Raw genomic sequence first — 26,855 nt, forward strand, 5'->3', positions numbered from 1 at the left:
TATATAACATTCGCAACAAAATTCACAGATGATTGTAATCCCCACACACGTCGTTCTGATGGCAGTGTTTCCGCTCTTTGCTGCCGTGCGAATGAAGATGACACGCTAGTACCATGCCAAAAGAACTGAGCCCATAGATGACACCTGAAGACGCCACCATCTATGGAATTCAGTTCTCATAGCAGAACACTCTTCGAGATTTGTTCCCCAGGAGCCACTTGACGCCTGAACGGCTTAATCATTTGACACAACTCGTGTTTTGTCATTCATTCTCTCGTCAACTCACTTTCAGGAATAAATATATGCAAAGTAAATCCGCCTGTAACAAATAGAACAAGCTGAAAACTTAACAATGTAACAATAAAAGTAAGTTGAGGACACAGCATGTCGAGCAGTGCGTGAGATGAAGTCATGACCTTCCCCATTTCTCAAGAAAAGCAGGGTGCTGATGAGCTGATAGTGACAGCCTCGCTTCTTTTCATTGGAAGATTGAGCAACAGGTCATTGCAGTGGCAACCGCAGCTGATCTTAAACAGTGATGAATCATAACTGGCATTTTGCATTTCGCGCCAGTGCAGCGCGCAATTTAAGACATCTTTTTCATTAATCGGCAACAGAGGCATTGAGAGGCATTTTGTGCGAGTGAAATAAAAACCCAAAGTGGAAACAAACCTCTGAAGTGAAGTTATGAACGCATGGATCCAATGCTGTGGTTAGACAGAGCCTTATGAGGCGTTTCAGGGTCCTCAGAGGAAACCATCTTCTTGACCTAACTATTCCTGGAAATGCTTCACAGCCGCTGAAATGAAAGTCTGTCTACCAGGCTCATGCAAGCACTGAATCAGACCATGGTGATAGTGCGCTGGTCAAGGAATGAAATGACTCATCAGTTATGGCCGTACACTCCCAGGAAAAGAACTCTGGGACAATTTGATTACACACATACAATTGGACGATGTATCTTTGAACCCTCTGAGGCAAGTATGCCTGTAACCGACGTGCATTGTGTTACAGGATCTCTTCCTTCATCTATAAAAAAAAACAAAAAAAAAAACCACCTCATCCAAGGCCTGGAGTCAATATTGACAGTGACAGTAAAGTGAGATAGTTCCTCAATGTTATCTCAGTTCCTGTGGTTTATTCAGCAAGAGTGTACATTCTTTTAGGATACATGTAATACAGCACAATGAACTTTGTGTGGAAGGCCACACCTGAACACGTTCAGGAAACTCCTATCTTTCCGGCAGTTGGACTGGGAAACAACCGGTTTTACAGCCTGTTACTAGACATTAAATCTCTTAATAGGGCATGAACCAGATCCCAGACAAAGATCGGATCAGTCGACCTACACACATCACGCATGCTTCCTTATCAGGAGAAATGTGGAAGTTATTTCTTTTTGAAGAAGTCTACTGTAACTGTTTAAAAAAATGTCGCAACCTGAAAGATGTTGAAAGTCTGTAGCTTGCCGTTTTAGGCATATCAGACAATTCTTAGATGAAATGTGTCCAGTATTTTCACTAATTCGATCATAATTCGACCGGTCTTCTACCAGTATACTTACCCCCGACATTCACAGAAAATGTTCAAGCTCCAGATCTTGGGTGCATCAAAAACACATCTCCTCATGAAGGCCCCTCGCAGAGTGAAACTTTGAGCACACCTCGGCGGTCCCATCTCCCCAAAAAAGGGGTTTTTAAAAAGCGTTGTACAGGCAGCAAGTCTGTCCAGACTGAATGATCCTGAAGTGGTGGCCATCCCTGCCCAGTTCACCTGCACGTCCTGCTCGCTCTCCCATGTCCTCCAAGTTCCAAGGAAGGATACGGCATACTGTGTGACATTCAGAGCAAAGAACCTTAAATACCACCACCTTTCACATCACCCATCAGTCTCCCTCCCTCCTCTCTATCTGTGTCTTGTACCCTCCCTCCGTTCGGTAAGCCTGACAGTCACTTCCCAGTAAGAAGGAAACAGTGGGAGTGAACAGCACGCCCCCTCACAGTGAATCAACACATAATAGTTTCTGAGGAAAACCATCTGACTGGCCCTGCCCCCTGTTCCCATAAAGTAAGCAGGGGAAAGGCTGTGTCTACTCGAGGAACCAGGAATTCCCCCATAGGCCGTGAACAGCTGTCGAGATGAGAGACGATGACGAAGCCGACACGCTGGAAGTTTGAGGGCAGGACGTAATGCAAACAGAAACCTAGTTTGGTGTTTTGTGTGAGTGTAATAGTGTTTAACACCATATGTTTACATAATAAGTGAATGGAAATTCTGTCCACACACGCTGTGGGGGTTGATAATGCACTATCATGTTTGAGGCAGTGACACCAGGTTTCCTAGAAAAGTGTTTTGCTCTTTGCTAAATATTTTTTTCACTCAGCACACTTGCGTCACGGGTGCGTTTAACATGAGGTGGATTTTCGTGAATATCTGCGTAGCTGCAGTCACTTATTCAGGTGAGGTCTGGCAGGGGAAGGACTCGACAAGGCGGCCCTCATAAAAATAACTTTGTTTGCTCTCTGGTCATAGTCAAACATGACGGGGATGTGATACTGTGTTCAATCAGGTGAGCGTGACAGGAGTGGGTCAGCAGGCTAAAAACCACCGTTTTAAAAAAAGACTGATATTCAGTTTCATTGTTCCGTCACCGTGTGAAAAAAACCTCTTATTTCCTCATACTCTTGGACTAGTCACCTCACGTACAAGAAGCTAGTCTGTTTTTCCCAAGTACTTCCTCAGAAAAAGCCCTCTCAAGTTAGTTCGGCTGGACCAAAAGGGGGAATCCACAGGCTGTCGGGAAAACATTCAGCACAGTTCCTTTCTTGTACTTGGATGCGTATCATGTACATATTTCCTGGATGTATACGCTCATCATAATGTGTCATGCCTTTGTTTTCGCGATGGAGCACACCCAGATCACGCACTGGCTATAGCTGGAGGTGAAAACCCACCGAATCCACGAGGAGCCATTACTAGAATAAGAGGTACAGAGACCCCATAGAGTCCCAGCATTGATGTGCAGTGACTCTAGACTCCACTTTCAAACTACATCCTTGGGCTGGTGGGATAAGTTGCAATTGACATTTTGCGCCGGACTTCAGAAACAAGCCTGGCTTTCATGCTGCTGTTTGAACACTGGGGAAATCACTCGCAAAAGGTCACTGAGCCCATTTCCTTTTCTTTCCTCCCCATGCATCTAAAGACCTGGAAGAGCCCCTTTCAACTGCACTTCACTTACTGGCAGACATATTCAAATTTCTATATAGGAAGTGAGAGAAGGTGTAGGTGACCAAAGAGCACATAGGAGATGAGACAGCATATTTTATTACAGCTCTTCCTTGTTTTACTACCAACACACAACTCAAAAGAGTTATATGGAAAACTGAAAGGAAATGATAAAAAAGCCGATTCCATATGGCCTTACATATTACAATATCTTTAAGGCTTTATGGCAATTAATAATACATCTCCATATTTTTAAATATGCCTCAAAAGCACTTCAATGCTAGAAGGACAGGGCGATGAAAAAAAATATTTATAAAATATATATTCTTATAAATATTTATCTATAAAATATATATTTATACAAAATATTTATAAAATATTATATGTAATATAAAATATTTATAAAATATTTCCTGACAACTTTAACCTCAATATGGATATTGCAACAACATTATTGGGTTGACTATTGATACTTTCACAAAATATTATCATAATGACAAGTGTGGTAGAAAAGCATCGGTAACGTGGATGTGGCTACATCTTTAATTGATTGTCGGCTGCCATAACATTAGATTAGTGGTTCATCATAAATAATATATTAAATAAACTACTCAAAATGAGTTAGGGATATGGGTGATTAAATGCATGTGCATGAAAATGCAATAAAAGTCTAATTAAATGTGTTAAAACACAAAATAACAGATCAGATATGTCACAGACTAATTTCTTTGTTTAGTGTATGTTGGACATATATATATATATATATATATATATATATATCAAAATCTGAGTAGACGACAATAGGAGTTTAAAGAACAGATAAAGTATTACTCAGGAATAGTATTAGTATTACTCAGAATACCAGACATTACTGTGTCTGGTATTCAGCAGGTCAGATTAAATACATGTATAGAAATATTTTGTTTGTTTGCAGCCAGTCGTCTTTTAGCCTTTAAACATTTTCAAAGACAAAGCACTTTTTCATGTAATGCTATGATGTAAATAAAGAAAGACATTTAATAATTAAACCTTAAACCTTGAATTATTCTTGTTTACAATCATTTACATATTGCGTTAATTTTTAATAGTGTAACATGCAATAGTTGGTCTGGAGCCCTGCTACTAAACAGCAAAAAAGTAATAATATCAGTTAGGATATAATTTCTTTTGTATTTAAAAAATCCATATAATTTTTAATTAAATACAACTTAAATGCTTAATGCGATCGATGGATTGATGATGAATCATTAACGTCCTTCGTGGGTATAATGACTAAGTGAGTAAAGGGAAGTATTAGAAGAAGTACAACAGTCCGGTAAATTCGGAAAGTTGCATCACTTTACTGTAATGCAGCCTTTAAAACCAGGAAAAGACGTAAGCCGTAGTCAAAATGTCCAAACTTGTAAGACAATACATTATTAATATGACCATAACAAGATAATGTGGATATATTGCTCAGCGGTAGCTGGTATTTTTATTTGCATTAAACTGTGAAGTGATCATTGTTTATTAAATGACCACAAGACTCACTGACAGTTTATTACATAAATAAAGCTGTATTAAATCCAAGACTGCTTTACTGACTCAAGTGTCCTTTGTCATTTTTAAAACGCAGTACTACAACATGTCTCTGAAGTCCGTCTTCCCCGTCCCACAGGTGATCCACAGAGAAAACACCCCTCTGCTCCACAAACACCTCAAACAGGTGAAGCCCGCCTCCTACACCAAAGTAATGGGATTTGGTGGAAAGGTAGACCAGTCCGCCTGGAGCCAGCAGCTTGTGGAGGGTCTCGTGTAGCGTGGGGTAGTATGCGGTGTTGTAGATAGTCTCTGAGGTGAATATAATGTCATATTTGGGTTGTGGCTCCTGCTTTTTAACCAAAGCAAGAAATGTGCTCCAGTCACCAGAGAAAAAACGACACTTGGCAAGCAACGGCTGCTGGGAGGGGTCGACAGCTTTTTTCTTAGCTGGTGGGCTGCCATCTTTTACCTCCTGTTTTTCTTCCACCTTCATTTTACAAACCCCTTTGCCCTTCCCTTCTTTGTCGTCTTCACCGTCCACGTCATCATCCTCTTGGCAGTTTAGCATTACATTTGGCACTGTGAGCTGTTCAATAACTGTACTATTGTAATCTTGGAAGTGGATCAGCCTTGCTCCTCTCTTCAGAGCCAGTATCCCCAACAGTCCTGCGCCGCAGCCCAAGTCCAAAACTGCCTTTCCCCCAAAAGTCTCTCCCTCTTTCTCAATCAGCTCCAGAAGGTCGTAAGTGCACTCCCACACCTTCAGCCCTCCCTCGTACACGCCAGAGATGAGGTCAGACCTCTGCTTGGCAGTACGGGAGAGAATTTTCTCTTTGTCGTCTCTCTCCGAGGCCGTCTTTTCGAAAACTGTCTCGTTGAGAAAATGAAGAGGAGGAAGAGTTCCTATGGCAACCGTTTCAGCGACAACATCCATGAGGGAGAACTGCGGGTCAGATAGTGGAGGGTGCTCTTTAGCCTCTTTTACTGGCTCCGCTGGTGTGGTCTTTTCCTCAATCTGAGGAAATAAAAGGCAGTATGCACGGTTAGGGAACAGATGTATACACTCAGCTATGCATGTGTCTGATAGGAAAACGAGGGACCAACATGTATTTTAAGTTGACATACTCATGGCTTGTGGAACATTTAACCACACAGATATAGATCAGCAATTCATACCATCCTGTTTTTACTGGCTGGTGAACGTGTGCAGTAGAGGCACATACTGATAGTGTTCAACAGTTGGACTGAAAAGACCCTGCTGGTTTTTTGTTTTCGTAGGAATTTCCTACAAATTGTGGGTGTCAAAAGTGTGTTGGACGCTATAAGCTTTTTCCTAAGAAATTCAGAGAAAACTGTTGTTTTAATTAAAAAAATAATAAAAGCTGCCGTTGAACACACAGTTCTTTTTTTGAAGAGTTTTGATTCTTACCAAACGATATAACAAGTGGTTGTAGCGAAATGCTTTTGGAGCATTAATAACTAAACTGAAAATGAGTTCAAATTGGTTCACAACTTCAAATTTCTGTTAATGTATCTCATGTTACATCTGCTGAGGAAATTTATGTTGTGAGCTCAAATGAAACAGATGATCTCTTCTTAGAGTATCCTTCCTCTTGACATAAAAAACATCATGACCATGTCATAAATTCAGACAAATCTGTCAAAGTGCTGAGTTTGACTAGATGTTGATTGGTTTAGGCAAGGCAAGGCAAGTTTATTTGTATAGCACAATTCAGACACAAGGCAATTCAAAGTGCTTTACAGGCACACACAAATTACATTAAAAGACATAAACATTTCATTTAAAAGACATTAAAAATTGCATAAAAGAAATTAATAAAAATAAAAATAAAAATAGCATTTTAAGACCAGTAAAAACATTAAGAGACAAACATCAAAACAAGTAGGCTAAAATAGAGAAGCTTTAAAAGAAACAAGACTGTAGAGTCAGAGTAATAATGCAGTTCAAAGACTTGAATTGCTTCAGTTAAAAGCAGTGGCAAAAAGAAATGTTTTAAGTCTTGATTTAAAAAGAGGTGAGTGTTGGAGCAGACCTGCAATTTTCAGGGAGTTTGTTCCAAATATGTGGCGCACAGTAACTGAAAGCTGCTTCTCCATGTTTACTTCTGACTCTGGGGAATGAAAGCAGTGATGCTATAGGATATATAGGATTCAGTGTCATGTAAGGGTGAGATTGCAGACTGCAACCAACCCGTCATCTTACCCTTCGCTACGGTGAAAGAAAAAAAAAAAAAAGGGTTTTGTTTGTTTGATGGAGTACTGTACAAACAAGGTGATGCAACATGGTGGATGCCATGGAAGAGAACCCCCTCCCTCTGTCGATATAAAAGGCTTAATCTATGCTAAAAGAAAAACGCATATTTTTTAGCTTCAAGTGATTATACACTAAAAGAATACATAATTATTAATGTTATTCTCCATTACTGTCCCTAAATCCTACACACTGAACCTTTAATTTTCGCACCTCTATAAAATGTGCTCCACCTGAAAAAGTCTGGAAGATTGTTTTACTGGCGGATGACCGCACTTTGGACACAAGACCGTTACCAATCAGACATGTGATTTGCTGTGTGACTTTAACACTTGATAAATATCATGTGTGTACTATTTACTCAAACTGTTCATGTAATCACACCCACCAGATCACAACAGTGTACATAAAAATGCCTGGTGAGTATTTTTTTTCTTTTTGCATGCCTCAGAACTTTGGTGGCTGACAATAACAGCGCATACAGCTCACTCTCGGTGTGAACTTGCATGATTTCATTTCTGTATGAAACTTTCTTTTGAAATGCCCCCGCCCTGACGTCAAAGGTTGTGGGCAAGGAGTGCGTCAACCTGCGCTCTCGGGTGGATGCACACCTAACAGAAGAATTTATATTTCATATTGTGATGGAATTGCTCATACAGTGGAAATGACTCAATTAAATAGTCTTGATTTTAGTGTGTGCCTGTGCAATAATGAGGGGGTGTGTCCCTGCCCTTTTGTGTGTTTGTGCTCAAGTAAAAGAGATTTTTTTATTTCCATTTTCCACTGTATCCATTTTTAAAGACAGGTCTATCTTTACTTATACTTAAAAGGATATTCCGGCGTAAATTTAAGCCATGGTCTAACACACTGTGACACCAATAAGACCCCCCTGGAGAGATCAAGTTTTTCGACCACTAGCTTATGTAGTTTTGGCAACCTCAGAAAAGACCGCACGATAACAATACACTGCAGTCTATGCCTCCAACAAGAAACCGCCGTCAAAAAGCCACTCATAGCCACAAATAATGCTCAGAACAGAACCAAACTTCAGCAACAGTACAAATGGGGTCCCGACACATAGTTCGAGGCATCAAACATCTGCTAGCTTTGCCGGATTTCACACAACTCACCACTCTCCTGCAGCACCTTACTTCGTTGTGGGGAAGCGCTGATGAGTTGATTACCGAGTGCGGTTAGAAATGCTCAATTCCGTTCTTTTCCCTGTCAGCTCTCGATAATAACTATTATAAACTGGTAGGCAAGACACATAGGATCTTTGATTGCATTTCTATGGAGTAATAATCATACATTTTCATCCTTGAGCTGCAGATGTTTGATGCCTCGAACTATGTGTTGGGACCCTATTTGTATTGCTGCTGAAGTTTGGTGCTGTTCTGAGCATTATTTGTGGCTATGAGTGGCCTTTTGATGGCCGTTTCTTGTTGGAGGCATAGACTGCAGTGTATTGTTATCGTGCGGTCTTTTCTGAGGTTGCCAAAACTACATAAGCTAGCAGTCGGAAAACTTGACCTCTCTAGGGGGGTCTTATTGGTGTCACAGTGTGTTAGACCATGGATTCAATTTACACTGGAATATCCCTTTAAAGAAAGTTTAAAATGAATACTATTCTATCCTTTAATTTAGTAAAAACTACAGCCTGTATAACGGCATATCTAAAAAGAAAGGCATAACGCATTTTGATTGCAGGGTTCTCCCCAGACGGTGGAACAGCGGCGCTGCGCCGCTATACCGCTCGGTCAGCGCCGCTATACTCCGCGCGTGACAGTGTCGAGTGCGCCGCTATACTAAGAATTTCTGGGGAGAACCCTGGATTGGTATACACAATATTAAGTCTCTCTATACTCTTTTAATCAACTTGTTTAGGATGTATTTTCCTCACTTAGGGATGTCTTCAGCTAAAGAAAAGCCAGTCCAGAAATTGTATTTCATATTGTATCTCTTATTAGTTTTTGGTCATCTAAATGCATGTTTTGTTACATTTTTAGGTAACTTGTTTAACAAACCAGGTCATCCTTGAATCTAGATTTAATTATGAACATAATGAATGAGTGATGAAGAACATGACGCACAGTAGAAAATAGGGGTGAGCGATACTGCAAATTTTGGTATCGATCTTATACCAAGTAATTACAGGGCCAGTATTGCCGATACCGATACCAATACCGATACTGATACTTTTTTACTTGAAAATTCCTGATCATTGAGTGATTTAGTACTTTTTCCTTTAACTAGTTGACCATGATTATGATAATGATAAAACACAGGACAAAGATTTTAGCCAAATAAGAAAATTATATTTAACTTATTTAAATCTATAACCTATCTGCATGAAGGCTAGCCTAAATAGAAATACTGATGTTCCTTCAACAGATACACAAAGGGGTTATTATATTCTGCCATATTCAAACTTCAGGTTTGAGGTAGGCTCTATATCAATATAAGTATATATTTTTGAGTTCCAGTTACAGTGAACCGTGAGTGGAGTGCCAGAAGTGAAGAGGAGCACTGCGCTCACACAAACTCTGTGAAGAAATACGAGTGATTTGCTGAATTCATAGAAGAGAAACTACAACAAAAATATCAATCTCATCACGCTAGTATCGATCCGATACCAATACTCACCTTGGTATCGATACTATCGATATTTGGATCAATCCGCCCACCCCTAGTAGAAGATTATATTCTAATAATGACACAATTATTTATGTTAGCTTTCCTGATTTGTTCTCCTTTGCTTTGATGCGTACCTGGCTTTACTTGTCTTTGTCTTTGGCATGCATGTAGATGTGAATGCAATGTTGCTGGTGTACAGTAATACATGCGTGTACATGCGTACACCAACAAAACGACGGCGAGGTCAAAGCCAAACATGTGCTCTCTATCGAAGGACCTGTTCGAGTTCAAGTCAGAGTTCTATGAGTACTCTGACTTAACTTAACCAAGAACACATTTGAGTTAGCTGACGTTACTTACAGCTTCAGCAGCATTGCATGTCTTGCTGTTTTGCAACTCATTTCCATCCACGTTGTCCGTGTTGGTTGTCTGACCGGGAACGTCGAAGTTAAAACAAAATGACATGATGACTGACAACGCTGCAGACGGCTTGTTTGAGGCTGAAAGGCTGCTTTCCCCGCTAACTACACGCTCCACATGGCGAACAACCTGGCGTGCAAGTGTAGCTTAGCAGAGTCGCTGCGTGTAAAAACTACAAGTCCCAGAATTCTGAGGACCTTGGTATCCATTTGTTACTTTTCTATTAATGGCGTTAAGCAACATTAGCACGTCTATTTCAGTGACATTAGGTTAGGAGGGATATCACATTTAATAAAAAGGTATACACATAAACTGTAAATGTCTCTAAAAACTATCTACGTATGAAATGTTGTACATACTTCCTGACTCACATTACCATGATGCCTTTCGCCGCCACTATGACGCGTGCGCACGACTTCGGGATCAGGATTTAGGTCTGTTAACTGTCACACAAGGTCCCTGATCCTGCTCCTCTCCGCTGATATGTGGCAATAATGCCGTGTTTGACTCTCTTTTGAAAATGTCGACGAGAGGGATGATTTCGGCAGTCTTCCTGCCTTCGTAGAACAGTGAGTATTCCCTGAAATAAATCTGAAGTGTGTATGAATATGAAAACGCAGCGCACAGCGTCGGGTTTTTGACAAGGAAAACAGTGTGTGACATCCAAACAAAAGGGATTTGGGAGCGTTAGGACACCGTGGCACTGCCCACAGCTCTGTGTGTTGTGGACAAATGTGACGTTCGGGGCTTTCATGAGACGACAGCTCAGCTAATTTGCCTCGCAAGTGTCGTTAAATAGCCTGACATTACCTGATGGAGTGAAGCTGACTGCTGCCGCTGCTGCTACCATAGGTCAGTACCACACCAGACCACCGCCCCCTGTCACCTCAGGTACACGTCTCCACCCTGACCCCACCCTGTCTGGAATGCAGCAAAGCGAGGGTTGATCTTGGGCATACCTGTGCAGCCATTCTCACACTCTGTTCTATTATTTCACTACAAACGGATGCGCAGGTTTGCGAGTATACAACTTAAAGGGTCAGTGTCACAGGGGAGTTATATTAACAACTTAAGTTGACTGGCTCTCAGATCAACCGCTGGGTAAGTTTCATATAGTACTCGGGATTAGAGTGGCAGTGATTATCTGATCGACAGAAAATTCAATTGCAGCTATTCTGATCATCGATTAGTTGCTTTCATCAAATTTCAAGCTAAAATGCGAACATTGTCGCCTTACAGCTTCCTATTTGGAAGGACATGCTGCCTTTCTGTGGCTTATGTGACAGTAAATTGAATAACAAAGGACTGTTTGTTTGTTTTTTAACATTTTTAATTGAGTAAATATTAAACAGATTGTGTGAATTATTTCCATTGTCAAATGCATTGTTAATTATTTTGTCAATAATCTATTGGGTTGGGTCAATCAGTTGATCAGTGTTTCCCAAAGCCTTTTTCTGCAAATGTCTTTTTTTGTCCACAAGCCAAAGGCATGCTGTCATAGAGGAGTAAACAAACCAGAGGAGTTTCACATATAAGAAGACGGAATTCAGATTCATTTTCACCTGTTTTTACATTGACAAAAATTACTCTTACCCGACGAATATATGGGTTCGCAACTAAATGACATAATTGTTTCAGTTCAGTATTATCCACACATTTAGTGTTAACAAAACAGGGCTATGTTTCTTTTCTTTTTTTATTTATTATTATTTTATTTTTTTACTTCTACTTAGCATAAGGCTGAGAGGATCTCTTGTTGTTCATTATAATGTCATTTTCTCCAAAGGTGCGTGCATATCACAGATGCAGGTATGCGGTGGTGTCCCAGCTCAGTGCTCCACCTGCTGCGCTGTGTGCGGCTACGGCCATGCATCAAGAGGGGAAGGAGCAGACTTCCCGTGTGGATGAGGGAATTGTGGGCCTACATGAGCGTGGTGGTGCAGTCACTTTACTTTAACTCCCTCACGGACTCGGATGTGGTTTTCGACTCAGTCTTTGAACCGGTGTTTTGGACTGTGGATTATGTTACTCGCTGGTTTGGCACGGTGAGTGTGTGTTTGTGCGCATGGTTCAATTCATCATACAAAGTTTTGGGAGTTTTTCCCTGAAAAAATGTCTCCCCTGTCTTTGTGTGGCAGGTCTTTGTTTGTCTGGTGGTCATACTGGTCAGCTCCATCGTGTTGATAGCTTACATCGTCCTGTTGCCTCTGGTCCTCAACACATACTCCCCTGCCTGGATTGTTTGGCACATTTGTTATGGACATTGGAACCTCGTCATGATCGCTTTCCATTACTACAAGGCCACCAAGACTTCCCCTGGGTATCCCCCTACAGTAAGACATCGACTGCACTTTTCTGCAGACCCATAAATTGCTGCGCTCGTCCAGGCTTGGATTAGATTTACATTTAACAATCCAACAAAAACGTCTTCTTTCATTTAGGAAAAAAATGACATGCCATTTGTGGCAGTCTGCAAGAAGTGCATCATGCCCAAACCAGCAAGAACACACCACTGTGGTATCTGTAACAGGTGAGTCAGAGCTGTATTTCTTCAGTTCTTCATTCCCTTAGATGACTGGTTTGTCTTTGGGTTACATCTTGTTGTGGTGAAAAAAAAAAGAACCAAAAAAACCACCTAGTGTTTAATTTCAAACTACCAAATTCTTACAAGAAGTAATGGTTGGCAAAGGGGCTGCTGCGTGACCTAAGGTAATTCCAGGGACTATGTTCACTAATTAGCTGGTTAATTTGACTGAAAACTCTGTAAAATTGTTTCTTTAGTACTGCCACCCCTCTGTAGATGAAGGCAGATGATTGTGGTATGAGAGAAGTGACATTTATTTTCTGCTAATTTGAAATGGCTCAATAGCCACAAAAAACATTTTTTAAAAATCACTGACTCAAAAAATGTCTTGATTGACCAAGATCTTACTGACTGCTTAAAGGGACAGTTCAACCCCAATTTGTAATTGCTTATTTTCCTGACACTATCTATTCATCTATTGTTTGTGTGTGAGCTAAGAGACACTGGCCATAAAGATGTCTGCTTTCTCACCAATAAGCAAACAAAACAAAACAAAAACTCAACAGTATTGTCTCTTCTAATCATCAATCAGAGGCTTGGGCTTATTACAACACAGAATATAACGTTTGCTTAGTTAGCGTAGTTAACTAGTTTTTCAGCCATGAGTAGATGAATGCTTCCTTCTGCATGTGGCTGCAGTTTAGCGGAAAGAAAATATTTCCTGCGCACAACAAGGTATGTGGATTATCTTGAGTGTCAGCATCATAATTTCTGCAGAGAGGCATGACTCTTGAGGTTTTTTGAATGCAATTTTGACAAACAGCACCACAGATAAGAGGAAAAAATTTGTTTTGATTATGGGGGCCAATCTGTTTTTTTGTCTAGGCTTGCAAAGTTGTCTGTCAAAGTATCAGACTGATTGTTTTTTTTCTTAAATTGCAGGTGCATTCTGAAAATGGACCATCATTGTCGTATCCTTTGCACTAACATGATTTCAGAATTTTTTTTTTATACCATCGGAAATGACATAATAAGATAATATGACAAACTACTGAGAGATGCTTCTTTTTCCTCAATGTCAACACCGCAGCCTGGTTGAATAACTGTGTGGGTCACTTTAACCAGCGCTACTTCTTCTCCTTCTGCCTCTTCATGACCTTGGGCTGTGTCTACTGTGTCATCAGCGGCAGGAACCTGTTCCTAGATGCGTACTACGCCCTCGAGGTGAGATGTTGATTTAACGCTGTGACGGACCTGCTTCGTGTTTTGTCTTAGTAAGGCTTGTTAGGTTTTGTCTCCCACTTTTCCTTCATGCCTGGTGTCTTTCTCTGCGGAGCTTAGCTGTTCCTGACTGACCCTGCCTTGTTTCTGTCTTTAACACTCTGGGTTTGTGTACGCGGGCTGTTCCATTAGCGCTTTAAGCATTTGGACACTGAGAAGCCAGGGGTGCCGGTGACAGGGATGGGTGTGCTTATAGGGCTTCTCCCCCCGGGCCAGGTACAGTTTCAAACATTAACACACACGATAAGATGATTGAGCTTCTGTGATCTTTTTTTATCCGTTAGTTATGTAATATGTGCTCTTTTTAGACCAACTATCAGACACCTGCACCTCCGTACACCTTTAGGGATAGGATGATTCACAAGAGCATCATCTACATGTGGGTGCTAACCAGGTAAGAAATGCATGTTGCAACCTGTTATACTTAGGACCAGGCCAAGTTATTCAAAGCAGGGTTAGTTTGTGTGGCATGTTCATACTTGGAAGTGGAAAAAAATAAGTTTACTCAAAGGTATCGGTATGCATCCTAAATCTGCTTATGGTAATTATTGAGTGTGCTTTTTGATGGATACTATTCAGAGTTCACACAGTTTTTAAGTTTTGGACAGCAGTTTTGTTTACACCAGTGTCTGTTTGTTGGTTGGTTGGTTGGTCGGCAGGATTACACAAGAACTACTGAAAGGATTGAAGGATGGTTCCAGAATAAACAACATTACAAATTATTATTTGCATTATTCAACATTTTCTTTGAAGAAAACCGGGTGGTGTTTGGTATCCATGAGTAATTATATAAGGGGACTGTTGGGCCTTGGCGGAGGTAATCACTCGACTGAGTGCCAATCTAGTTTTTACTGATGTTTTCTAAGTTAGGAATCAGCTGGAATTCGAATAAACGTAACAGTTTGGTATATCATTTCTGTCATTTTTTCTGTTATGTATGTTTTTATCCTGGTGTTGAAATCTATGAGCTTTAAAGGGTGAATAGACAATTTTTACACATTAAAGTAGTGGGTTTTGGGGAGTACTACTGCATATCCTCTGGAGCCACTAAAGTCTTGATACTACTTGCTTCATATATGCAGTAGTACACCTCTCGAAGATCCTGTAAACACACTTTAATGTGTAAAATTGGCTGAGAGAGATGGAGTTAAACTTTAAATTTTCATGGTCAAAACAAACAGTTAAAATTAATATGACCTGCTGGTAAAGTGAATGAAATGACTGTGGATGTAGATACAAATGAATTCTTTTAGCTTTATTTTTTCTCACATTTGTGGTAATGATTTATAAGTGAAGGCTTTTAGAGTGTGGACATTTTTGTTTGCTTTAGCTGTCTTTTAAAGTGCTGTTAAGTTGCTTAGCTTTTACTTTTGAAATGGTTGACAAACCTTGACTACTGTCTCTCAAAGCAATGTGCAAAGAAACCGAAGAGCTTGTGGACTGTGGCTAAACTGCTCCGGGGAGAGGAAACTAACAAAACAATAAAATGTTTGGAAAACCATTTGGCTTCCTTCTTGTCGAGTAAAGCTGACAAAGGTATTCACAATCTGATCGAGAGAAGTCTTCTATCAGTGCACTGATTTATTCCATACAACCCAAAACAAGGTGCACTATAAATTACACACTGGTAACTGTCAGTTTATGTAGAAGAATGGGGATACGGTGTCTGTCTTTTATTTTCTTGGCAGCAGATCCAATAAAAAAACATTTTGTTCTTTCAGTACTGTGGGAGTGGCTCTGGGAGCTCTGACTATTTGGCACGCAGTTCTCATATCAAGAGGAGAGACCAGCATAGAAAGACACATCAACAGCAAAGAAAGACAGCGGCTGGCAAAACGAGGAAGAGTAAGAATGTTAAATGTTTCAGATATTGGAGTAATTTCTGGGGTGGTAATTTAATGGAGATCATTTAATATGAGACACAACCCTCAATTATATAACAGTGACCTTTTAATGGTTTTTTAATTGCTTCTTTTTTCTTCCTTAAACGCTCCGCCAGGTATACAAAAACCCCTATCACTACGGCAGGCTGAATAACTGGAAAGTCTTCTTAGGCGTGGAGAAGAGAAGGTGTGTTTATCTGATGTCTGTAAAGATTTTCTGTTCAGGCACCCATGTGTCATATATGATCAACGTGGCTTTGTATTTTTCTGTAATCCTCGTTTTGCCTCATCTTCTCTCTCCAGTCACTGGCTGACGCGTGTCCTCCTTCCCTCTGGACACACCCCACATGGTGATGGTTTGACGTGGGACTTCCTCCCAGTTAAAAAGGACTTAATGCCTGTATGACAAACACTACTTAGGCATATCTGTTACTTGGTTTCAGCAGTCTTTGATGACTCCAGCCCACTTTGGCTTAAAGGATCCAAGCATGGTGGCTCCATACTGAAAAATGGGGTCATGTCGACCTCCAATACCTCAAATACGTGCTGCTGTGGCATCGCTCATGGCTCAACAGTCTACATTTTTGGATGGTTTTGTCTTCTGCTGGGTTTTACTTTGTATCACAAACGGGTCTTGCTTGATTCTGAGCTAATGATGGGTTTGATATTTTTTTATAATCCACGTGAACTGACTGACATATTATTGGACTGAAGTACCTTTTAGAATTGTTTTTTTTTTTTAAATGCAAACTACCTGCTTGTTCTGCACAAGCAACAAAAAAGAAAGCAACAAAGAATTGTTCCTCCCAAGACCTCCACCTCCCTAGTCTGTATGCAGAATCTAGTCCAATATTATCATTTGAAACAAACTCTAAAGGAAAAACTGCAGAAAGTTGATAATGTCATTATTTATCTGTATTTTGTACCTGTTAAGTTAATAAATCTTTATAAATTGCTTTATTTAAAAAAAAATGGTCTCACCGAGTGGTCACTTATTATTATTGATGTTCATTCATTGTTTTTACACATGCACAGATTCCATTTTAAACATCAAAATTCTTAAAATGTTTAAATATTATGAATATTTTTATTAATTATTTATTTTTGCCCATGCAGGATTACTTTACCATACTGAGCAGCTCCAGTGTTATGTCACAGTGCTGCTTACGCAGACAGACATGCTGCTAGTAGGGAAGGATTAATTGAGATGTGACCAGATTTGATCTGCAGATTCATATGAATATATTACGTCATAAAAACAAGCAGCTACAGTAGCTGAAGTGCACCGAGACAAAAGCTAAAAATCAAGAGGAGATATGAAAGCTTTCCCTCCACTTGGAGTGAAATTCTCGCTCATGGCTCATGGCTCAACAGTCTACATGACAAATCAATTACAAATATTTAACTGTTTGCATTTAATGCCTTGATTAGCAGATAATTAAAAAGTGGATGTTGATCCTGTCAGTTAAAGAGCAGGAGAAAGGTTGTCCGATAAAGGCTGAAGAGATTAAAGGATGATAACAGATTTCAGCCCTCCTTCATTCACCCTGCCACTGCTCATCAGATCCTCCCACTGTGTCTGACACTGCATACACAGACACAGACACACACGCACACACACTCACACTCTCACACAGACCTGTCAACATTCAGTGTTCCAGCAGATGTCAGCGCTCAATGTGTCGGTTTAGTCAGAAGCTTCGCAGTATGTTGGGAGGATATGAATAATTGACCAGAAGCTGAACAAAAAACAAAAGAATCCTGCAGTTTTTAAATAATTTTAGCAATTCAGTTTATATTAGAGTATTAAAACTGCATGCTAATGACTCATTTTGACCATTTCCAGTCTGTTTGTTGACGTGTTGCACTCCACAGTTTTGTTTTTCTCAATTTCTGTTACCAATACCAAGTGTTGTTGTGATCGCATGGGCCGTTATTCAGAGTGAAATGCGAGGGTGCATACTAGGCATAAACATAAGATGGACAAAGATTAAGCAATGCATAATGTGTATAGTGCAAATATGTCCATAGGTCACCGTTGTCATGAGGAGCAGGATCAAAGTTTGAAAATTCAGTTTTCTGCAGATGGCAGCAAAGAATTCAACTCCATACACACTGGCAACTGAAGCAGTTATTATTGTGAGGTGTCTCTGTTTTTACCTTAACTTGCATATACTATAAAGATACATGGACATATCGGTGGATAAGCCAATAAAGTCAATAGTCAGGCCTGTAGTTTGGCAAGATTAAATAGATGGGATTTACTTGTTCCCAGACAGGGAGACCGCAAAATCCAGCATTTTTTTTTTTTTTTTTGCAGGTTATTGTTTTCAAACAAATAACTAACATAAAAGTGTTATTTTCTTTGCTCAACATTTACAGAAAGAGAACGAAACAACCGATGTATGAACATGAATAAAACTCTAGGTGTGTGCTTTATTGCAAATACCAGATTTAAAAAAAGGAAAAAAAGAGAGGATAAGATGCACTTTGGGAGCGGGGACACGTCAAGCCAAACTTAAAAGAATAGCAACTTCCGACTTGCTTTTGAGACTAAAATCCCTGTTGACCCGTACAAACCTGCTTTGCACAATGCCCCGACGACACTTCCGTCATTCAACCACGTTTATCCTAATGATTGTTTTTAGTGTTCTCACACTCTGCTTGTTTGGAACCCGGATCGTTGATGATTTCAAATCAACACATCTTATTCTGGAGGGGTGCTTTGTCTTACTCCGCCGAGTTTGACGCCGGACAGACCAATTGTATCTAAGCTGCGCATGCGTGTAGAGTGATAAGGCTTTAATTCTAGATCAGTGCGGACGGCTTGTGTTGGTGAGCTCCATCCATTATGACTCGGGGGGGAAGCGGATATTGATTGCAGTGTTTTTTGTAGAGGAGAAGCTGTTGAGACTTCCCGGAGGCTCTGCAGGGGCCGAACCGGTCGCCAGCCCTCCAGCCCTGCACCGACACACAGCTCCCAGTCTGTGTCCGTCAACCTGCTGACTCGCATCCCCCCCTCAGGCGATCGACGCTTCGGGATCCACCGCTAACTTCACTCAGGAGCAAGTTCGGATGTGGCAAGCGAACTGCAGGCGAATGCATAATTTGGCAGACTGGATTTCCGGTAGGCAAAATTATTAAGTTTATGTCGAATGCTGGTAAAATGCTGTTTATGAATGGGACTGCACGATGAATTAAAAACCCCATCGGATGTGCATGATTTGAATTAAAAACAGGTCCCATGAAGTGTCGTAGTGCACAGACATGTATGTTTCGACGTGAATGGGGAGAGCTTGGCAGGGGTGGCGTGGGGTGAAGGCGCGTGTCCCCCAGTCAGCTGGCAGTACACGTGACGTAAACATCGCAGCTCGTCTGACCTCACAGGAACAAGGAGTGCTGAGCTGTCATTATTCCCCGATGATGCCGCTCCTCGTCTAAGGCACACCGCTTGACGTCACCATTAACTCTCTCCATCACATCTGCATTTAACAAAACAAAACAAAACAAAAAAGGAAAAAAATGTGTGGATGTAGACTGATGGTCTCTCTCCTGGGTGTGGGGTGCAGGGACAGTGATGGGAGGCTGTGTGGGGAGGAGCAGGATGGATGGACAAGGGAGTGCCCGGAGCTCGACAAGGAGCAAAAAACGTGGAGGTAAGAGGCTGTGAAGCTGGGTAATTTATTTTTTTTTTTTTTATAGAAGCACCAGAGAGGATGCCCTTTAAACTGAGAATAGGGTGGTTTCTACACATTTATATGTGCAGAGCGAAGTGTTACAAGTGAGATGAGAGGTGGTGAGAATATGAGTCCATACATCTGACACATAATTACATCAGGACAACAGACATATTCACAAAGTTACACCTTGCACAGGAGATACACACACATACATAGCACCACCCAGGATTCATAGCTACACCCCTGCTGCATGGACGTCTTTCTCAGTCTCGACAGTCAGGGCTTAGCCACGTGTCTGATCTGTGCTTGAGGACCTGCCCCGGCAGGACAGTGTCTCCCTCGCAGAATAAAGGCGCCTGTGCACTCAGCTGGAGCATCATGCATTATGTATCGAGCGGCAGCTGCACAGAGTTTTCATATCAAAGTTTGACCCACTTGAGTGCATGGTTTGCCTCTGTATTTACATGCAGGGGGAGAGCACCTACCTGCCAGACAGACACGACCTCTGATTTCATGTTACATGACTGTTACCTGTGCATCTGAGAGCCAGGTGTGTGTTCTCTGATTTAAATAGCAGAGCCTCTGCGAAGAAACAACAGTCACCTGTTAGTGGCGGTTCACAAAAATAGAGTGGCTTCTCCTTCAAGTCAGACAGGGGTTTATTGTCTGTTAATAGGTTTAGCGTGTTGCCTTTGGGTATTTCTATCCCGTCTCCAAATAGAGCTGATAGGATTAGTCCTCCTGTGTAAAGAAGCCACCTTCTGGCTTGGACACTCAACGTACTCTCCCCATAAACCGAAGCTCTTTCCATGAATTGATCCAGCCGTATTTTGGGGTTGTGAGGTGGTTGCTATTAAAAAGGGATATAACAAGCAGAGGCAGTTCGATCACTTTTAAGGAACTTGGGAAGGTTCAGTCGGCTCTGCATCTGAGGCTGCACATCGAGGGAAACGCGGTCATTCGGCTGTCTCGTCAGTTGTTGCAGCAAGCTGTTGAGACCTCTTCGTCTGGGTCAGCATCTGTAGCTCATGAATGCAGACTTTTTAACTGATTCACATCAAACTTGGGGAACAAACAGCTATGGGAGTGCCAAACTCCAGGGAATACAACTACTACCACGGTCCAGACACACCCTTTAAGTGTGTTTTTCTGAGGAGTGAGTATAGATCTATGTGTGGGTTGAATGAAATACTTTTGTGCTTTTTCTTTGCATTGTGCTCTGTCTCAGAGGGTTTTCTGTATGTTGAGCAGTTTTGTAAAAAAAAAAAAAGTACCCAAAAGTAGGCTAATAGACAAACCATAACATGCTGAAATATTGTTTTGGTCACCCCTAACTGATAGTGTCTTAAAATATCAAATATTGAATGTTCTTAAGTATCAAAAGTATTTTTTTGATGATGAATATACAGAAGTATCAAAAGTAAAGGTAAATTATACTCATGTTTAAAAAATCAAGAACAACATATTGGGAAATTCAGCATTTTTCCAATTTTGTGTTTTGTTTTTTTAATCCAGTCACCAATAATATAAATTCATGCTACCTTGACTCTGATGCAGCATGAAATCTCTAAAAGTAAATAGTAACTTACATCATCAAATAAATGTAGAGGAGTTGAAAGTACAACATTTGCCTCCAAGATGCAGTGGAGCGGAGATCCAAAGTAGCAGAAAACGGAACTACTTAAGTAAAGTATAAATATCTAAAAATTGTACGTAAATACAGTACTTGAGTAAATGTACTTATTTACATTCTAACACTGATGTTGGAGTCAAAGCTGCCTGCTTTTATTTGCATTTGAGCTACAAACAAATATACAGTAAAAGCGAAATGGAAGAACTGAAGAGCGATAGGAAGGGAAATGGCTAAAAAGAAGTCAGAAGGAGGTCAACAACATCCACCCTGACGCTTTTACTTAGATCCATTCAGTCACGGAGAAGTACACAGATCTCACTTTGATGAAGACTTTAGAATAAAAGTTTAATTTCATTCATTTAGTTTGGGTTGTAATGGACAACAATAATGGTATTTATGCTGCTTATAAACACCATGCCACTACTAGTAGTAGTAGTAGTAGTTGTCATGAATGGTGCACTAAGAATGAAAATAGTCCAAAAATACACTTTCATTGACAGAACAGAAACTAAATGAGTAATTTTTCCATCCATGGGGAATGTTTCAGCTCGAGGGGGGACAGCAACACTTCATCCACTGTCTTCATTTCAAATTGCTAAGCTGAGGTTCCAGGTACTGTGGGCTCACCGCCGAAGACACTATCAAAGTTGATCTCTCCGTACACTTACACTCCACCATAAACAGATAGTCTGGCTCACTGACTTCCTACTGAAGTGAGGTGGATAAAACATTCTTCGCATCATGCGGGCTGTCGCCGCTGACTACAGCTCTCTCATTCTAGTAAGCAAAAAAACCCAAACCAAAATGGCAACCACAGTGTTTGTTTGCTTTAGGGTCAGTGGTGTGATGTGCTGTGGTTCATGTCCTTAATAACTCCAGAAACCCTCTGAACTCTACTTTGCATACTTACCTTGAGTTCCCTTTACATCACAACAGACCAGGGCAGCTTGCAATTATCTTAAGTCAGTCAGGATTATAGATAACCATGGTATTTGTATCTAATTGGCTGTCATGCTAATTGCAACTATGCAGCTGCCGACCAAAGGCTTAAAGCAAACTGTAGAATAGAATATTCTTTAACACGATGATATCACAGACACCGGCTGGAGGCAGTGAAGAAGTTCATTTTTACATCAGTGTCTTTATTCAGACTTCTGCTGTGTGTTAATTATGGCTTTAAAAAGTTCATTTCATATTAAAATGTTGACCTTAATTACCAATGCATGACATGAAAACTATGAAACGTGTATTTCTGAATGAATACGTATGCAGGAGCACATACAAGTAACACCGTGGATAAATCCAAACTGGCTCATGGTGTTTTATCATTTATCACTATGTAGTCTGCCGCATTGATAACAACATAGAAAATTATTTAAATCTGTGCATATACTGTGTGATGCAGATGGCAACTTAGTAAAGAAAGGTTGACATTTGTTCTCGGTGTGAAACATTTTGCATCTTATATAAGCCAGAAGAACAGCAATCAGCCGTTCAAATGTGTGACCCTGGGTCAGTCATTTGCGGAAGGTGTTTGTTTGTTTTTCAGCGGACTCGTATTAGTCCCTGGTTGTTTTTGCCGGCTTTCATTGGCCAGAGGGTGCTCACGCTCCAACCAATGTCTTATGGGATAGGGGCAGACAAATCCTGTTATGTGGAAACTGATTACTGCCTATAATCCACTGGTGCTTGCTTGTGTGTGTGCGCGCATGTCGGCGCACATGTATGTGTTACTAGCCATTGCGGTAATCCAAAACACTATAAATAATCACTTTGATTTCCCTCCTTCTGTGGATCAGATTGACTTTCTTGGTTTGCTGGTACACTTGGTACGCTGTGCCAGCGTGGAAAGTATAAAATGACTCTGGTTGTGTTCTGTTAGAATTCAGACAAAGAGCAGTCACATGCATAGTAGTAGTTGGCTTTAGCTTACGTCTGTAGAGCAAATAAGTAGTGATAAGTGTGTCTGTTGCGAGGGAGTGTACACAGCGCAGTTGCGAGGGGTTGTTTTTTTCCAAACACTGAAGATCCTTCAGTGTGGGAGTCTGGGAGTGTGATGAGCCTTTCTGACCTTGTCCGACCGCGCTGGTGTTTACATGACCGAGTACACAGGTGCAAGAAGCACTTAGATAATTTACTTAAGTTGAAAGACGCAAGAGGAAAAAGGCCTGCACTCCAAATTTTTTTACTTGCGTAAAAGTGTAAAAGCACGAGCTTTGAAATATACTAAACAAACCAAAAGTGAAAGTACTCCTTACACAAATTGTCCAACTTCAAGAAAATTAGTTTAGTATCGTTGATGGATTCATTTACGACCAATATGATGTTGCAGCTGGTAAAAGTTATTTTTGAGTATGTATAGACTACTGGGTAGCTTCATCTGTAATGATATATCATATTTTATTATCATCTCACATTTTTTTTTATGTGGTGTACGAATAATATGAATTAACTGGTAAAGTTGGTTAAATGAACGTAGTGGAATGAAAAAAGGTACCTCAACATTGTACTTTATTACAGCGTTTCAGCAAAATGACTCAGTTACATAGTGTTCATAAAACTGTACAGCTGTAATACAATTAATGCATTTAGCTTCTCTGATTTTTCATTCTGTTTTGTCCTGGAAATTGTTTGTTCAGCTCGGTCAGCTATTTGAGTGATGGTACACTAATATGTCTTCAAAATGATAGACCAAGTTGCTTTTTTAAATGCGTTTTGCCCGACAATCATAGGTCTGCTGAGGGGAACACATTAGGAACACATTTACACCATGTGTACACCACACATGCATCCTATATGTGTCCCATAATCCCTTTTAGCTGCACCTATTATGTCATTAGGATACATTTACTTGGAAAAGTCACGGTGACGCTTTGACACCTTCCTGACACCTTTTTAAAAACCAAAAGGTTGTCTGCGTGGCTGTAGAACAGAGCATGACCCTGACCCCTTTTATCTTTCAGCGCGCAATGAGCCCCTCAAGAAGGAGCGTCCAAAGTGGAAGAGCGAGTACCCGATGACGGAGGGCCAGCTGAGGAGTAAGAGAGACGAGTTTTGGGACACGGCTCCGGCCTTTGACGGACGGAAAGAGATCTGGGATGCACTCAGAGCAGCAGCCCTGGCTGCAGAGTGCAATGACCTGGAGCTAGCACAGGCTATAGTGGACGGAGCCTGCATCACTCTGCCACACGGTATGAAACCATGTGAACACACACACAGACACACACAGTACCCTCTCTCAGATATGGAAATGTGCTTTGTCCAGCTATCAATTGTAAGCTGTAAACGTCCTTGATCTTCCCGCACAAATATAAAACTCACTGTAATAATTCCCCAAATGTCAAAGGACAGTTTGCAGAAAGCCATGCCTCAGTTGTTTAGAGATTACTGCTGTAATAGTTACATAATAGTCGCAGTGCTGCGTGACCGCTGTGAATGGATTGGTGCACAGAGAGCCATGACAGAGTTACGTGGGGGAAAAGAAACGTTCTGTCCGTGCATATTTATCTGCTGTTGAAGGACGCTGGTGGTTGTTGATGTTAATGTGATGAAAGTAGATATAATGTAAATGTGATGACCGTGCACTCTTGGGAAGCAGAGACAGAGTTTATGCATCGGGGCTATAGATGGTTGGTGTTACTGATGGGAAGGTTTTTTTTTTTGTGGAGAGCTGTTGTTCATGTAGGTCATTTGTCCCGTTTGCAGGCTCTCTCACAGAGAGTTATGATGAGCTGGGCAACCGCTACCAGCTCCCGGCCTACACTTTAGCCCCGCCTGTCAACCTCATCAGCGAGACATCCACTGAGAACAAAGTTTCTGAATCCACACAAAAAGCCCAGCCCCCTCCCTGCAGGCAGGAGTTCCAGCTGCGGGTGCGATTGTCATCAGGTAAGAAACATCCTGTCCGACCTATACTATGACATTATCATCTGAAGAACGGCGTGTTATGCAGCTCTCCTTTATCGCATCTCGTCTCATCTAGGCTGGGGCCCGATGTATAATTCATAGCCATTCAGTGTCTCACAGCTCGTTTCGAAATCTGTGTCAACTCTATTTATGCCTGGCTGTTTTTCTCAGGAAAGGATGTGCGTCTGACAGCCAGCTTGGCCGACTCCATCGCCGAGCTCAAGAAACAATTGCAAGAGCAGGAGGAAATCGAGGTGACCCGCCAGAGGTGGTTCTTCTCCGGAAAGCTCCTGACTGACAAGACTCGCCTGCAAGACGCCAAGATCCAGAAGGACTTTGTCGTCCAAGTGATCGTCAACACTAACCCCGCGGTCATAGCCAACTGAGGACTGAGACAGAGGGGCCATGCAGCGGAGAAGAGACAAAGGACGTGCCAGAGAAGAGTGCAGGAATAGGAGTAGGGCTTGGAATGATTTTCCAGTTGGTATTGCAGTGGAATTTTATGTACATTTTTATATAAGATATTATTGCTTTTATATTGCTCCTTTTTGTATTTTTTCCTTTTTCCAAATTAAGTGAGAATATTGAAAAGCACTGAAAACACTTTAGATTCAAAGTAGAGTCCTAAGATGCACATCCCAGTGTCTGCTTGTCTGTCCGTCTGTCTGTCTATCTGTCTGGACATCAACTCACAACTCTATTGTTTACACAGGTCCCCTCCTCCTCATCATGTGTGTAACTTGTGCTTATTGATAAACTGAATATGGTTCACCTGGGGATCCAAAAAAAAGGGAAAAACTGTTAAGTCTTTTTTTCGTCTTCTTTTTTTTTTTTAAATAAAGATTTCTGTCACGCTTTTTTAAAAAGCAGGGTAAGGACGGCAGAAAATGAGATCGTAAATATAAGTTTCCTTATGTGTCGTTTGGTTATGTAATATGTGCGCAATACATTTTCCACTCACAGCTGTATATTCACAATAAAGGCAAGGAATGTAACGAAGGGCGCCTTTCTAAAAGGTAATAAGAGATGTGACCTGTTTTTTTTTATTTCATCGCTCCAAACAAGATACTGTAGTCTATGTACAATATGATGCTCACTGTACTTGAATAACTTATCAATAAATATTGTAAATCTAAAGTCATTCTCTGCTTTCCTGATTCTTATATGTCTTCAGGGAAATACTTTTCCAAGGCCTCCAAAATCTCGAGGATTTCAAGAAGGTTTAAGGGATATTTTTGTCACACAAAGTTTTATTTTATACTTCGATTCATTTTTTAGTCACACACAAGCTACTAAAATATCCTTAAATTAGACTGAAAAATCTAAGAGAAAATGTGGTCAACCTGCTCGCAGCTCACGGCTAGAATAAGACCAACTTTAACCCTGTTTTAAGGGGTCACAAGGCAGAACATTTGGGAACCACTGCCCAGTGTTGAATGAATTAGAATAGTGCCGAAGAAATTTAAGAGAGCCGTAAAAGAATCTCTGTGTTTGACTGAACATTACACAAATCAAGGCCCGTTTCGTGGGACTCTCAACTCTATCCCTCGCGATGTTCATGGTAATGGTTTTGTTGACGTGCAACCTCAGCAGCTCAGCACTTTTACCTTCCTCTTGGAAACAGCTGTTCTAACAAAACAATCCAGATTCAAGGACCACCAGCGACTGAGGGTTCTTTCAAACGCATCAGGAGATCAGAGTTACTCAGCTGCAGTGTATCTGCCTCATTTACTTAGGCCTATCAATACCATATCTACAAAATATTGAACTACAAGTTAAAGATCTGCATTAAAAAACATACAAAAAATAACTAGTCAAAGTATGTACGTTTTATAAACAAAATGTATTCCGAAAATGAAAAGGAAATATGCAT

The 26,855-nt window shown here is 40.8% G+C and overlaps 3 protein-coding genes across 6 annotated transcripts; 2 read left to right on the plus strand and 1 right to left on the minus strand.

Annotated features, from left to right (window-relative positions):
- Positions 1-4,669: 4,669 nt before the first annotated feature.
- On the minus strand, positions 4,670-10,261 carry mettl18 (methyltransferase 18, RPL3 N3-histidine). The gene is made up of 2 exons (XM_030442461.1): positions 10,016-10,261; positions 4,670-5,764 (listed from the first exon to the last, which is right to left on the minus strand). The coding sequence occupies exons 1-2, from the start codon at positions 10,118-10,120 to the stop codon at positions 4,805-4,807; spliced, it is 1,065 nt and encodes a 354-aa protein (XP_030298321.1). The 5' UTR covers positions 10,121-10,261; the 3' UTR covers positions 4,670-4,804.
- A 217-nt stretch (positions 10,262-10,478) lies between these two features.
- On the plus strand, positions 10,479-16,743 carry zdhhc16a (zDHHC palmitoyltransferase 16a). Of its 3 annotated transcripts, none has more exons than XM_030442458.1 (11): positions 10,479-10,644; positions 11,862-12,120; positions 12,214-12,408; positions 12,517-12,605; positions 13,542-13,570; positions 13,690-13,823; positions 14,013-14,096; positions 14,189-14,274; positions 15,602-15,725; positions 15,880-15,950; positions 16,067-16,743. In XM_030442458.1, the coding sequence occupies exons 2-11, from the start codon at positions 11,887-11,889 to the stop codon at positions 16,167-16,169; spliced, it is 1,149 nt and encodes a 382-aa protein (XP_030298318.1). In that variant the 5' UTR covers positions 10,479-10,644; positions 11,862-11,886; the 3' UTR covers positions 16,170-16,743. The 3 variants fall into 3 exon arrangements, with proteins under 3 accessions (XP_030298318.1, XP_030298320.1, XP_030298319.1); XM_030442459.1 differs by lacking the exon at positions 10,479-10,644 and adding an exon at positions 10,659-10,927; XM_030442460.1 differs by lacking the exon at positions 14,013-14,096.
- Positions 16,744-18,838: 2,095 nt separating this feature from the next.
- On the plus strand, positions 18,839-26,123 carry ubtd1a (ubiquitin domain containing 1a). Of its 2 annotated transcripts, XM_030441172.1 has the most exons (5): positions 18,839-18,890; positions 19,333-19,419; positions 24,040-24,267; positions 24,782-24,964; positions 25,154-26,123. In XM_030441172.1, the coding sequence occupies exons 1-5, from the start codon at positions 18,839-18,841 to the stop codon at positions 25,366-25,368; spliced, it is 765 nt and encodes a 254-aa protein (XP_030297032.1). In that variant the 3' UTR covers positions 25,369-26,123. The 2 variants fall into 2 exon arrangements, with proteins under 2 accessions (XP_030297032.1, XP_030297033.1); XM_030441173.1 differs by lacking the exons at positions 18,839-18,890; positions 19,333-19,419 and adding an exon at positions 20,166-20,599.
- The last annotated feature ends 732 nt before the right edge of the window (positions 26,124-26,855 follow it).

This window comes from Sparus aurata, chromosome 15 (genome assembly GCF_900880675.1).
Source record: "Sparus aurata chromosome 15, fSpaAur1.1, whole genome shotgun sequence".
Lineage (NCBI taxonomy): Eukaryota > Metazoa > Chordata > Actinopteri > Spariformes > Sparidae > Sparus > Sparus aurata.

Bases quoted from the DNA above. Each gene is read 5' to 3' on its own strand.
- mettl18 (XM_030442461.1), bottom strand. From the start codon at position 10,120: ATGTCATTTTGTTTTAACTTCGACGTTCCCGGTCAGACAACCAACACG. The intron at 5,765-10,015 runs GTAAGTAACGTC...TTATTTCCTCAG, and splicing joins CATGCAATGCTGCTGAAGCT to ATTGAGGAAAAGACCACACC.
- zdhhc16a (XM_030442458.1), top strand. From the start codon at position 11,887: ATGCGGTGGTGTCCCAGCTCAGTGCTCCACCTGCTGCGCTGTGTGCGG. The intron at 12,606-13,541 runs GTGAGTCAGAGC...CTTAAATTGCAG, and splicing joins CACTGTGGTATCTGTAACAG to GTGCATTCTGAAAATGGACC. The intron at 15,951-16,066 runs GTGTGTTTATCT...TTCTCTCTCCAG, and splicing joins TTAGGCGTGGAGAAGAGAAG to TCACTGGCTGACGCGTGTCC.
- ubtd1a (XM_030441172.1), top strand. From the start codon at position 18,839: ATGTGGCAAGCGAACTGCAGGCGAATGCATAATTTGGCAGACTGGATT. The intron at 18,891-19,332 runs GTAGGCAAAATT...TGTGGGGTGCAG, and splicing joins TTTGGCAGACTGGATTTCCG to GGACAGTGATGGGAGGCTGT. The intron at 19,420-24,039 runs GTAAGAGGCTGT...TTTATCTTTCAG, and splicing joins AAGGAGCAAAAAACGTGGAG to CGCGCAATGAGCCCCTCAAG.